Source organism: Schistocerca piceifrons, chromosome 8 (genome assembly GCF_021461385.2).
Source record: "Schistocerca piceifrons isolate TAMUIC-IGC-003096 chromosome 8, iqSchPice1.1, whole genome shotgun sequence".
Classification (NCBI taxonomy): domain Eukaryota; kingdom Metazoa; phylum Arthropoda; class Insecta; order Orthoptera; family Acrididae; genus Schistocerca; species Schistocerca piceifrons.
Genome location: NC_060145.1, coordinates 286686401 through 286700205, shown reverse-complemented (window position 1 = coordinate 286700205; position 13805 = coordinate 286686401). Strand labels below are relative to the sequence as shown.

Sequence of the window (13805 nt, the reverse complement as noted above, 5' to 3'; positions counted from 1 at the left end):
TGTAATCACAATGAAGAAACATAAAAAACTTTTCATCATACAAGAGACATTCACAGTTTACTATAGGATTGTTAAAGATCTACAACAGACTTTCACCACAGTATACCAGGATCAATCCATGTCTGGTAATTACAATTATTGCCAGTTACATGTCTGAAAAAATAATGACTGATCACAAATTTCCATTACCTCCTGCATATTACATAGATGTCAATGAACTGTTTCTTATTGTTGCAGGTGTCGATATATGTATATGTAAATTATGGCTTATGAGTCCAATTACTTCATGGAGGAACACAATGTAATGAGTACATAGGTTCAACAAATGGCCCAGTGCAGGCAAATAAATGATACATAGTCAGCACATCTTCAGTTTCAGAAACCTTCCCCACCAAAACTGACGTACTTTATGGTGAGAAAGTGGTTGCACTGAAGGTGGGCCCAACTTAGGACCATCATGAATACAACTGGAAACTTGTGGAGGCTGCAGCATCTGTAGAACATTCACCAAAAAATTCCATTCATAAACGGACATAGGAATTTGGAATTCTATACTTGAAATTACAAGAACTTGAAGCTAAATGTACTTAAACCTTCGTTTGTAAACAAACTGAGTTGTCATGACGTGGAAAAACATCATCAGGCTTGTAGACAAATGCTCAATGTCTTTACAATTCTTCCTCCATGGGGGAAAGTGTTTTTCTTGGATGAAGGTGCAATGTATCACAGTGCAAAACTGAGAAACATTTTTTTCTGGAGTAAAGAAACCCAACATTTTAATGAAAAACTTGAACACAACTCACTACATGCCATGATTTGGGCTGCAATATCTGTAACCCTCTTGGTACATTCATATTTCTTTGACAGTGCTGTGAATCACATTGTGTATTTAACAATGTTATGTGATTGGTTTATTCCATAATTGCAAGACCAGGGACTGCTCAGTTGTGTATGGTTCCAACAGGATAGAGGACTAGCCCATTATACTACTGCCGCTAGATACAATCTCACTGACATATTTCCTGGACTGGGCTTGGTTCTGTCCACCTGCCTGCACCTTTGGAGTGGCAACCCCAAAGTCCTGACCTGACATTTTTCAACAATGCATTTAGGGATTTGTCAAACAGAAGGTTGCTGCCACACATTACGAGACAGTTGAAAAACTTAAGGATGCTGCATGATGTGCAGTTACTGCCATCCCATCAGCAATGTTGAGGAGAGTTTCACATAGCACATGGAAGGGAATCATACTCTATTATGACAATGATGGTATACACGCAGACACTCTAGAATAAATAATAAAATATAGTCACACTACTTCAAAGTTGTCCTCTGACATAACAGCACATTAACACAATGCAACCCTCCATGAATACGTGAACATGTGATAGAGGGTAATGGGCTCCCTACTTTAACCTTGTGCCTTCTTTTATGTTGTTACAATGATCTCCAAGCCTCCACTTTAAAATTACAGTTAAATTATTTCCAGCAGGTTGTGAAGATGGTGTAAGTGACTTCAGATGTAGAAGAGCTTCCTATTGCTGTCTCCCATATGATAGAAAGCCAGCAGAGCTCTCAAAATAACACTAGTGGTATGCTACTGGACTGAACTTGAGTTAGAGCACAGGTGTAATGTTATCAAGCATTGTGAAGCGAAATTAAGACTCTCAATGACCTTACACTGCAATCTTTGGATGAAAGGTGGTATTTTTTCATAAAACATAGTTAAACTACCATCATTATTAAATGTTTTGCTGAAGGGTCATAAGAACACTTTAAGAGGAAAGAGCTAGTGTGGCTTCTAACTGTATTACAGATCAAATTAAAGAGCCAACAGCATCAGGATAACTACACAAAATAAAAAAACAGGAATGTACCCAAGTGGTGATACTGAATAGATATTATGGGGAAGATTCGTCACTATTTTGTGGCCAGCACAATCCTCTTTATGTTAAAATCTTTCCTTGTCCCACGTTTAATTAATATTTAGTTTTTAGATATTTAAGTGAACTAATTATTATCATATTCTATGCTGGGAATATTTAATCTTCATGACTTTCTCCTGGTCATATCCTGAAAGAAAAACTGAACTGTAGGCAACAACAATCCCATAAAGAAAGAGCAGTATCAACTTTAATCTATGAGTAGACTTTCAGTTCCAAAATACACAAATTACTTTCTTCTAATTCCATAAAAGACATAAATTAAACAGTCTAGCAGTAAAATTATTTTCTTGATTTAAACCACATATGTCTGTTACCTCCTCTTATTATTCCTGATTGGACTGGTGTTTAATGTGAATACCAATCATTCTTATCAACTGCCATTATTTCAAGACAGAACAGTCCGACATTTAAAATAAGAATGTATTTCATCTCATCAATAACAGGAAATTCAAAATGGAATATACTATATAGCTCAAAAATTTATGTATGCATACTATACAACTTTTCTGCACACAGTTGACCTAGGCACAATGTTTTAGATTCAATATTGAGATGATAAATGATAGTTTATGACAAATTACATGTGCTGAATAACATAAATTGATGTAAGTAATTCATGCAACAACTCACATAAAAAATGAATTAAATTTAGAATAGGATATTGATCCTCATTGACAAGAGACCCTAACAGAGAATTTTCACCTGAAAGTTAAGAATACTGAAAACTTATTAAAATTTTATACATACCCATGTAAAGTGTGTCCTACCTTATTCACTAAAATTTCCACAGCAGCAAATCCAGAAAAAGTACAAATAAGACTTAAGTAGTGTATTAGAATTTAAATTATTATTCACACAAATGTTAATTTTAATGTAAGCAAGTCATACACAATTGCAGTTTTTCCATAACTGTGCTTCAAATTTACATTTAATAATGTGTATCTTATGCAAGTAGTGAGGATTACTTATAAAATATATTTTCTGAGTGTACAAATGACAGTGATTTTGGAAATGGACGCCTTACATTTGTTTTGTCATCAATTCTTCTGAGGAGGAATCGGCCTTCTCTGTCATCGATGTGCCAGTTGAGTTGCACCAACAGAGGTTTCTCATCCATTCCCAACCTCCTCTCTTCTGTAACAAAAATCACATTATCGCAATAAACAGTTTAAGATCTTATGAATTTATTCCTTCAGTGAGCTACGTACAGAATTTTATTCATCCTTTTTCATAAATGACATTCATTTCCATAATTTTATGGAAGTTAAATAAAGAAAAATGAATTAATTCTTTGTAGTAACACAATATAATGCAATAAGTCGACAAAGAAATCAATATGAAGTGCATTTTATATAAAACAGAGTAACACACAGACAAAGTTGACAGTATCTCCTCCTCTGGAACCATGACTTCCTTCTCTGGAATGAGAGGAAAGGATCAGAGTCATAGTAACTACTCAACAATAACACACAACACCTATCTACATTAAGATGATCATGTTTTCTTTCCTTGCTTCTCACCCTCCCAAAGAGGATGAAGTCAGCAGGGCAAGCACATTCAACGAACACCAACAATGATACTGAATACTGCAGCACAATTAACAGAAAAGAGATGGCCATGAGAAGCAAATACAAATATATATACTAGAAACATGTTCATTCTCAGTCAGCCACACCCACAAAGCCATTTTTAGGGATGTGCAACTGCACAGGGTGACAAAATTTTGAGGACGCAAAATGCTGTCATCAAAAAATTACTTTTTAACTATAATTTTTATGTGTATTGTATTACTTTCAACACTCAATAATTTGATGGCAAAGTAGTGACAAATTTCTCTACCTCTGATTAAAGTTATATTTTACTAGTAGTCCTTTATAATACCTTCCATGTAAGAGCACATTAATCTCATAAATTACATATTAAGTAGCTCTCCATGTAATCACATAGCTAATGAGATCTCATGTGTGGCGTGTTGTTCAATTCTTCATCCATCCATGGTTATGTTGGCATCATACACAACACAACATTGCTCCACGTGGTTGTCAACTTAAAACTAAGGTATGTAATTGAAGTACTAACTGGTCATAGTGAATTTGTTTCTGTCATTTTTTATATAAATGATAGCATGTTTGGGTTTCAATACTCTAAATCACAGATATATTTATTTACTTATTTATTTATTCCTAGTTCACAGTAGTGGTATGGATGGAAGATCTATGTTACGTGGTGCTGTATATAGAAAGAAAACTGAAGAAAATAGACAGGGAGATAGTAAACTTTTACAGAAAATACCACCCCTGAAATCATGTTTTAGTAATAAAAGTAAAAGTGAACTGCACGGCTCTGATCACTCCGGTGAAGTTGCAGTTAAAAATAGTAACAATGAACAGCATAGCTCAGGAAGTATAGTTAAATTACAGTTCTAAATGGTAAACAGAATGTGGAAGTTGTAACTTTCAGAGTTCCAGAAGGATGTCAAGAATCTACATGCCCTAACACAGATGATTTTCCTGTTCCCAATTATGACACATTTTATTGAGAAAACACTGACCAGACACTGGAGTATTCATTTAAAAATGATATTAATCAAAACAAAAATATTGATTTTTCTATGTCTTCACAGCGGTATGCTGACGGATCACAGTGATTTTTCAGCAAAAACAGTTTCACAGAGTTCTGGTGAATTGGGAAATTATCAGTAATAAATATATTGTATATTATCCTAGCCAAGGATCATTGTTCTCTGTATGAGCACTGTAAAGTACTAAGTGGTGCACCTCAATTTACAACATCCGGTTTCAGTGATTGGAGCTATGATGGAATACGAATAGCTGAACATGAAATTTGAACTCTCACAGAGCCTGCTTGTCAGGACAGAAAAAACAGAGGAAACATGAGGTACAGGGTTATTACAAATGATTGAAGCGATTTCACAGCTCTACAATAACTTTATTACTTGAGATATTTTCACAATGCTTTGCACACACATACAAAAACTCATAAAGTTTTTTTAGGCATTCACAAATGTTCGATATGTGCCCCTTTAGTGATTCGGCAGACATAAAGCCGATAATCAAGTTCCTCCCACACTCGGCGCAGCATGTCCCCATCAATGAGTTCGAAAGCATCGTCGATGCGAGCTCGCAGTTCTGGCACGTTTCTTGGTAGAAGAGGTTTAAACACTGAATCTTTCACATAACCCCACAGAAAGAAATCGCATGGGGTTAAGTCGGGAGAGCGTGGAGGCCATGGCATGAATTGTTGATCATGATCTCCACCACGACCGATCCATCGGTTTTCCAATCTCCTGTTTAAGAAATGCCGAACATCATGATGGAAGTGCAGTGGAGCACCATCCTGTTGAAAGATGATGTTGGCGCTGTCGGTCTCCAGTTGTGGCATGAGCCAATTTTCCAGCATGTCCAGATACACGTGTCCTTTAACGTTTTTTTCGCAGAAGAAAAAGGGGCCGTAAACTTTAAACCGTGAGATTGCACAAAACACATTAACTTTTGGTGAATTGCGAATTTGCTGCACGAATGCGTGAGGATTCTCTACCGCCCAGATTCGCACATTGTGGCTGTTCACTTCACCATTAAGAAAAAATGTTGCTTCATCACTGAAAACAAATTTCGCACTGAACGCATCCTCTTCCATGAGCTGTTGCAACCGCGCCGAAAATTCAAAGCGTTTGACTTTGTCATCGGGTGTCAGGGCTTGTAGCAACTGTAAACGGTAAGGCTTCTGTTTTAGCCTTTTCCGTAAGATTTTCCAAACCGTCCGCTGTGGTACGTTTAGTTCCCTGCTCGCTTTATTCGTCGACTTCCGCGGCTACGCGTGAAACTTGCCCGCACGCGTTCAACCGTTTCTTCGCTCACTGCAGGCCGACCCGTTGATTTCCCCTTACAGAGGCATCCAGAAGCTTTAAAATGCGCATACCATCGCCGCATGGAGTTAGCAGTTGGTGGATCTTTGTTGAACTTCGTCCTAAAGTGTCGTTGCACTGTTATGACTGACTGATGTGAGTGCATTTCATTTCAAGCACAACATACGCTTTCTCGGCTCATGTCGCCATTTTGTCTCACTGCGCTCTCGAGCGCTCTAACGGCAGAAACCTGAAGTGCGGCTTCAGCCGAACAAAACTTTGAGAGTTTTTCTACGTATCTGTAGTGTGTCGTGACCATATGTCAATGAATGGAGCTACAGTGAATTTATGAAATCGCTTCAATCATTTGTAATAGCCCTGTATATAACTGACAAGAAGTTGCTCGCCCCCAGCTTGAACATGAAATTATGTATTGGAGAAATGTGTTAAAAGGAGTTGTTTCTGTAGTTAAGGTGCTAGCCTCTACAGGTCTAGCATTTCATGGAGAAAAAGAAGTGTTTGACTTTGTGAAAAATGGCAATTTCATGGTGTGTCTGGAATTAGATCCTAAGTATGATTCTTTTTTTGGCTGACAATATAATGAGGTTTGTTAATCCTGGGAAAGAAGTTACTTCATACTTGCTATCAGCAACTTATGAAGATTTAATACGTCTTATGAGGAGGTCAGTGACCCAAAAATAGGTAATGAAGTTATTTCTACTAAATATTTGTCAGTCACAGTATATGCCAGAGATATATATACATGAAATCAATCCACCTCCTTCAGGTGCTAAGAATCAAAAAAGGAAACATCCAGTTAAATGCAAGAGATTCTTTCATGAATCATCTCACTCAGAAGAAGAACCAAAAAAGGGCCAGAAGAAGCAACAGAATTGGACCATGTTGAGATGTGGAGGCAAATGTATAATCTTTCAATATGACATTTTCAAAGTATTGAGGTAGAGTTACAGAGAATATAACTTACGATTTTCATTTCTTTCAAATATTATTGAACTAGAAACTGTTTAAATTTATGATGCTGCAGTAAAACTTACAACCATTTATAATTCTGATATGGATAAGAACTTTGATGAAGAATATGTACATTTTAAAACATATCTGTTGTCTGTGAAGAAAGGAGGCAGTGAAAAGCTGTCTTTTCTTCCATTTCTCTGTAGAGCATTAATTAATAAAAAGTTGGCAATGTCTGCCCAATTGTGTACACAGCACTCAAGATTTAAAACTGTACTCTAGCAACAAACTGTTCTGCTGAAAGGTTCTTTTCTGCTTTAAAATGTACCATGAAGTACCTACGGACAGCAGAAAATCTAGACTGGTCAATCTTGGAGCAATAGCCACAGAACCAGGCATGACAATCAATCAAGATTTTGTAGAAGTGATAAATGGATTTACAAATACAAAAGTGAGAAGGACGTCATTTCTCTAAGTTCATTAAATTTCAGAGAAGTTCAGCCAAATGACAACATGTATTCTAGAGCCACTACATTTCATGTTAAGCAAAGTAACTGGGTATTTAGCTGTAGTGATTTTCTTTATTGTTTTTGAATATTTAACACAAATATGTGCTTTGGGTTGTGTGTTACTTAAATACTTCACTAAAGCTTAAAACTGAAGTTAATGCATACACAGGTTTATTGTTGGTAGTCTGGAAACGAATAGCAATGCTGAAGTTTAGGAGCAGGACATAAAATAAACTACTGCACATGGGCATCACACATTCTAAACATGATATTCATATTAAATAATGAGCATGGCATTCGTTCCATCAGGGCAACATGGGGTACTTAAATGGAACTTGCATAATGTACGTAGTTGCTGTATGCAACAGGTACATATTTCACAGGTTTCTAGAAAGAGTAGCACCAACTGCCACTCGAACTGGATCAAAGTACATGTGCTGTAGGTGTAACAGATATAAGTTGCTCCAATGGTCACTGTACAATATGGTTATGTAAGTTTGGAAAGTAATGAGAGATATCGAATCTTGTAATTAGTCTGACTTTAGTGAAAGAATTCACTTGGCATTGTGGTGGTCATACTTCCATTTGATAATCTACTACTGTTAGCAGGTAGCTTGCATATGGTGTTAACTAACCTCCATTCTCATGGATCTCGTAAAGCGCATACTCAGGAACAGAGAGCATACGCATATCTGGCCGGAACTTCTCGACCAGGGTCTCGATGACGGCCTGCGTGGTGGCATCGGATGCGACACGGATGCACTTTGTGGCTACCTTCTGCCCAGAATCCTGGAAGTAGAACCGCATCACCCCGTGGAACTCCAGGTCCTGAAACACAAGGGCAAGTGTTTCAGCCTCATACACAATGGACCAATCAAAAGGAAAGCTTCTTGTTTTATGAGAGTTTGCCATTGCCTAGACAATTAACTTTTGTCTTTAAGAATTGCCTGGTGGATTTGTTATTTTGTACAGGTGGAAACAACTGTCACTGCAGGATCAAGACAGTACTTGCAAAAGGAAGGAAAAAGCAGTAAGCAATTTTAGTGACACATTCCATAGATGCAACAGCTATATATGTTTGGGGAAACAGTCCTCCACTAGCAAAGAGAGGATGATGGTTATGTTTGGTTTAATGTTTGCACAATTAATATAACATTCTCAAAAACTGATAATCAAGTATGTTCACTTAAAAATATATATCAAATTAGCATTTCTGTAGACAATATTTATGTGAGGTTTTGAGTTGTGAAGTCATGTTTTACTATGCTTTTCTCTCTTATGCATCTGAAAATGTTTGTCAACAAATTTTGATTTGTCATGGACAACACAAAGACTGCCAAACATGTTGTAGGAAGGCATATAGATATAAATGAAGGCTGGACTCATTAAATACTCCCGAGGGTTTGCCTTTGTTATGAAACCTACATATCATATATATAAAAGACTGAATGTATGTTGTCGTCCAAGAGAGCAGTTAGGCTTAGGAAACCCTTCAAAGTGCTATCAATGTGTTGGCAAGATATTAGGGAGAAGAATGATTTGTAACCAGTGAGCAACATGCTTGTGAGTCAACCAATAGGTGACTTCCACAAACAACAGACATGAAAGCTCCTTCATTACAGCGATATGTGCTGCTTAGTAATTATGACTTTCTTCATAAACAACATAACTTACCAAATACAGTAAAGCTAGTGCGAACATTTCCTTAATGTCCTCTGTCTGTCAACGGCTTTACAGGTACCAACAAAATTTTTCTCTCAAAGAAAACCATGTATTAATGAAACGTCATACAATGAATGTGTGCCTTGTATATCTTCCTTCTTCTTCCTTTTGCCATTTTTCCCATGGGGACATCATTGTCATATGGTATAATGCGATGTTAGTGCTAGCCTTTGGACGGAAGCCCTTCCTGGCGCCACCACTAGCCCTGGACGGAATCTGTGTACCCATCTGACTGCGGCTGGAGCAAATCTCATGTTTAAGTGTGAAAACGGTTTGTGAATGTTTGCGTAGCGTGTATCTGAACTGGGACGTGGGTGCCAGTGCAGTATTTATCTAGCTGGTTGTGGAAAACTGCCTAAAAACTACATCCAGACTGGCCAGCTTACCAGCCCTCGTCGTTAATCCGCGAATCAGATTCGATCGGCGACAGGCCAGCATCCTCGTATCGCGGGTGAGGCGCTTTAACGCGCTAGGCTAACCAGACGAGTCAATGTGTGACTCACATAATAAGTATGAAATTTCATTTACTTGTTACAGAGTTACGATTTACCTAGTACTTTCGTACTAATAACAACAATTATTATTATTATTATTATTATTATTATTATTATTATTATTAAAAATGAGAATTATTTTCAACAACGGGTGGTATCTGTGTGAAAAACATTAAGAGCGGGCCAGGTTAATTACTCCCGATGTATGAAGCAGGCTTTAATCATGATTTATGATATGCGAAACTGCATACTTTTGATTTTCTAATATGCAGGGTGTTACAAAAAGGTGCGGCCAAACTTTCAGGAAACATTCCTCACACAGAAAGAAAGAAAATATGTTATGTGGACATGTGTCCGGAAACGCTTACTTTCCATGTTAGAGTTCATTTTATCACTTCTCTTCAAACCACATTAATCATGGAATGGAAACACACAGCGACAGAACGTACCAGCGTGACTTCAAACACTTTGTTACAGGAAATGTTCAAAATGTCCTCCGTTAGCGAGGCTACATGCATCCACTTTCCGTCGCATGGAATCCCTGATGCGCTGATGCAGCCCTGGAGAATGGCGTATTGTATCACAGCCGTCCACAATACGAGCACGAAGAGTCTTTACATTTGGTACCGGAGTTGCGTAGACAATAGCTTTCAAATGCCCCCATAAATGAAAGTCAAGAAAGTTGAGGTGAGGAGAGCGTGGAGGCCATGGAATTGGTCCTCTTCTACCAATCCATCGGTCACCGAATCTGTTGTTGAGAAGCGTACGAACACTTCGACTGAAATGTGCAGGAGCTCCAGCGTGTATGAACCATATGTTGTGTCGTACTTGGAAAGGCACATGTTCTAGCAGCACAGGTAGAGTATCCCGTATGAAATCATGATAACGTGCTCCATTGAGCGTAGGTGGAAGAACGAAACTAAAATGAGCTCTAACATGGAAATTAAGCGTTTCGGGACACATGTCCACAACATCTTTTCTTTATTTGTGTGTGAGGAATGTTTCCTGAAAGTTTGGCCGTACCTTTTTGTAACATCCTGTATACACCCAAGTACACGCTAACTTTTCTTACGTGTATCACGTCTTCGACAAACTTATCTCCCCATTATAGGTCTACGAAACTATACAATCTAATTTCTACCTAAAACGCTGCTGTAGCTCAGAATCTCGTACGCACTTTGTCAAAGATATAAGTATTAAGTGTGGTGTCACCGCCAGACACCACACTTGCTAGGTGGTAGCTTAAATCGGCCGCGGTCCATTTAGTACATGTCGGACCCGCGTGTCGCCACTGTGTAATCGCAGACCTAGCGCCACCACCAAGGCAGGTCTCGTGATACGAGAGAGCACTCGCCCCAGTTGTACGAGAACCTAGCTACCGACCAGTTGTACGAAGCCTTTCTCTCTCATTAGCCGAGAGACAGAATAGCCATCAGCTAAGTTAATGGCTACGAACTAGCAAGGCGCCATTAGCCATACAGTGATTGAACTTAAAGTCTCCTGTGTATCGTCAAGATCGATGTACCACAATGATATTAAAGATAAGTATTAATCCTGCTCCGTACTTTTCTTCCTAACATTAATTACGTATCCTGTTCCAGTACATCACGCCCGTCTGCGTTAGTCTAGCGTGCATTTTCAGCCATCTCAACTTCACGGTGTCGGCCCAGCTACCGACACAACATTAAGAATTATTAGATTATCACTCTTTTCAGTATACTAATGGTAATTAGGGATATCAGCTACAAAAGAGAGAAGGCAGACATTAAAGTGCTCAAAATTTTGTTGAGATTTTTCCTCGTGTTACTCGTACCTTGTTAGGGACCTTACTTATTCTACAGTTCTTTTTGGTTTTCCTTTTTGATCTTTAGAACTAGTGTTTAGAACCAAAAGATAGCAATATTCTTCATTGACACATGTTGTGTTTTATTTCCGTGGGAGAAGTATAGTAAAAAAGTTAGTTTTATTCGAGGTGGTCGTTACGTGAGGGGGCAGATACGTCAGCGATATGGCGGTGTGCGCAGTAGGAGAGACTGAAGTGTGCAACTGCAGCAATACGAGGGGGAGTTGTGCCGGCGCTTACAGAAGAGTGGGGACCTGTAGGACTTCGCGCGGGTGTGAGGGAGAAGGCTGAGACGCTAAGAGGGTGACGCCTGAGAGGAACCAGGCCAGGCGGCCATGCCGACTGTCAAGTGGGGCAGCCCAGTCAGGGGCAAAAAGCCCCGCTGCGGGAACACTTTCTGCCCACGGCAGGAAAAGGCGCGTCAGTTTCGAGCCAGCGCGACCAATATTATGATTAAGGTAGCTTACCACAAACCTGCATTCCTCTTCTGAGGTGAAAAGGTCTATTTGTTCGTCTATTCTTGTTTGATAAAATACCCACAGATTTCGATCGCTAATAACTACGAGGCTAGTATTGCATAAACAATGGTTGCGCTGACAACAGATAGAGGGCGTCTGCACCTGTTTGTCGCGCAGTATTTGATCTGCCTGTCACGTCTTCGTACTAGTGTATTGTGAATTAGGTTTGCGTACATTAATAAATTACTGTAGCATGGCAAAGCGTTTACCCAGGCTATTATTTCGGGTTTCATTGTGAAGAGCTGACGCAGCACTACTAGAACCCGAGACAATAAAAATACTCTCCAGAATAATGGTGAAAGTAGGAATTAAATTGAAAATTATAAAATAATGAAAGATGTCGCCGCAAAAAGCTTGGAAATATGCTCGGAATGATAGACTACGCAAGTCAGAGGAAATCACGCGTCAGAAAGAATACATAAAGCCTAAAAAGTCCTGTGCCGAGCGAATGCGAGAGCTGCGACAGTGTCGACAATGAAATTGAGAAAAACGGCGCAAAGCGATTACGTAGCTGACCTATAGGGCAATATAGAGCCCAACGACAATCCAAATTGTGATTATCTAATGCGTAACAATTATACTATTCTGTGTAACCACTGAAAGGGCCTGATAATAGAATTAGACATTAATAGGCAACACTTCTTATGATTTAACCCCGACGTTTTCCATGATAATTCTGTGGCGCGGACCCGATCTGCGCACACGCAGTTTCTTTCATCTTGTATATTCCGGCAAGACAACTGCGACTGTGTTTAAAAAAAGCTGATGTTTAGTATGTAATCTGCCACCAATTGCTTTATTATGTTTCAGTTTTTTATTAATTCATTAACCAGTTTTTTATGCACTGCAGGCACATCATGAGAGGCTGAGTATTTACAGTAACTTTTATAATTTTTACCAAGGGTAGCTAGTCGATGGGATAGTGGCGCTGGTGAAACTCTATACACGATACGTACTCTACAGGCCACTGTAGACTGTACAGTGGACGGCAGTATATTGAGATACGCTCCCAATTTCACTTGCCTTATACTCACAGATGTATTGTGGGTCGACTTCACCCTCGTCACGGTCGAGTTTTTGATAATTAAAACTTAAAGTTCAGTCATGTGTTTCATTGGCATCCTGTGTCAGGATTGTGAACCCAATTTCCCTGGACCAACTGTCGTTAGATTTTAGCAACCCTTCTTTTTTTTTTTTTTTTTTTTAGCGAAGTCTTAATGTGTCGCTGTTTCCGTCAGTACTTCATTTTGCAGGTGAGATTCATGATACGTGATTGTTTCGATCCTTTGCGTAATGCAGGTTCCGTCAGTTTCTTTACTTTGTCAGGGCCATATGCCAGCGCAGAAATTTTCATGTGTTTTACTTTACTTTCGTATACAGGTACATTACTACTTTTTATACAGTTAAGTTTTTTTTTTTTTTCCAAACAGTTCGCACTGACCAAGTCTACTGAGTCTGAAATTATTGGTTTGCTAATTTATTTGATTATGAATGAGATCGGTTTTCATATAAAAAGGATTCTTTTCAGTCAGTTTCACGTAAGTGATGTGTCTTTAAGCTCAGTAGCACATTTAGATTGCTAGTTCAACATTCCCAGATTTGCATTCACGGTAACACACACACACACACACACACACACACACACACACACACACACACACACACAGACAGAAAGTAAAGGTTACTCACTTACACCTTCCAACAAATCCAACTCTTCATTCGCCTTCCCGAGCACGGATTCGAAGTGTTCGTTCCTTTCCATATCGCGTCTTAGTATTATCCCAAAATACGATGTAACCTGCTCAAGATGTTCAGAACTAATTTTGTAACCGGATACTATCGAGTTCTCTCTCTTTGCTATAACTATTGTCTCACATTTATTCATATTTAAAAAGACCTTCAATTAATTAAGGCTAGTGAAAATTCTTCGTTTAAG

The 13805-nt window shown here is 38.7% G+C and overlaps 1 protein-coding gene across 2 annotated transcripts in view; it reads right to left on the bottom strand.

The window, feature by feature from the left end:
- The window catches only part of LOC124711899 (afadin), a 1103288-nt gene that overhangs the window by 451782 nt on the left and 637701 nt on the right, over positions 1-13805 (bottom strand). For both annotated transcript variants that reach the window (XM_047242145.1, XM_047242146.1), the window contains exons 3-4: positions 7928-8120; positions 2971-3080 (exon numbers count right to left, since the gene is read on the bottom strand). In XM_047242145.1, coding sequence (XP_047098101.1) covers positions 2971-3080; positions 7928-8120 — 303 coding nt within the window. The remainder of the gene's footprint in view (positions 1-2970; positions 3081-7927; positions 8121-13805) is intronic.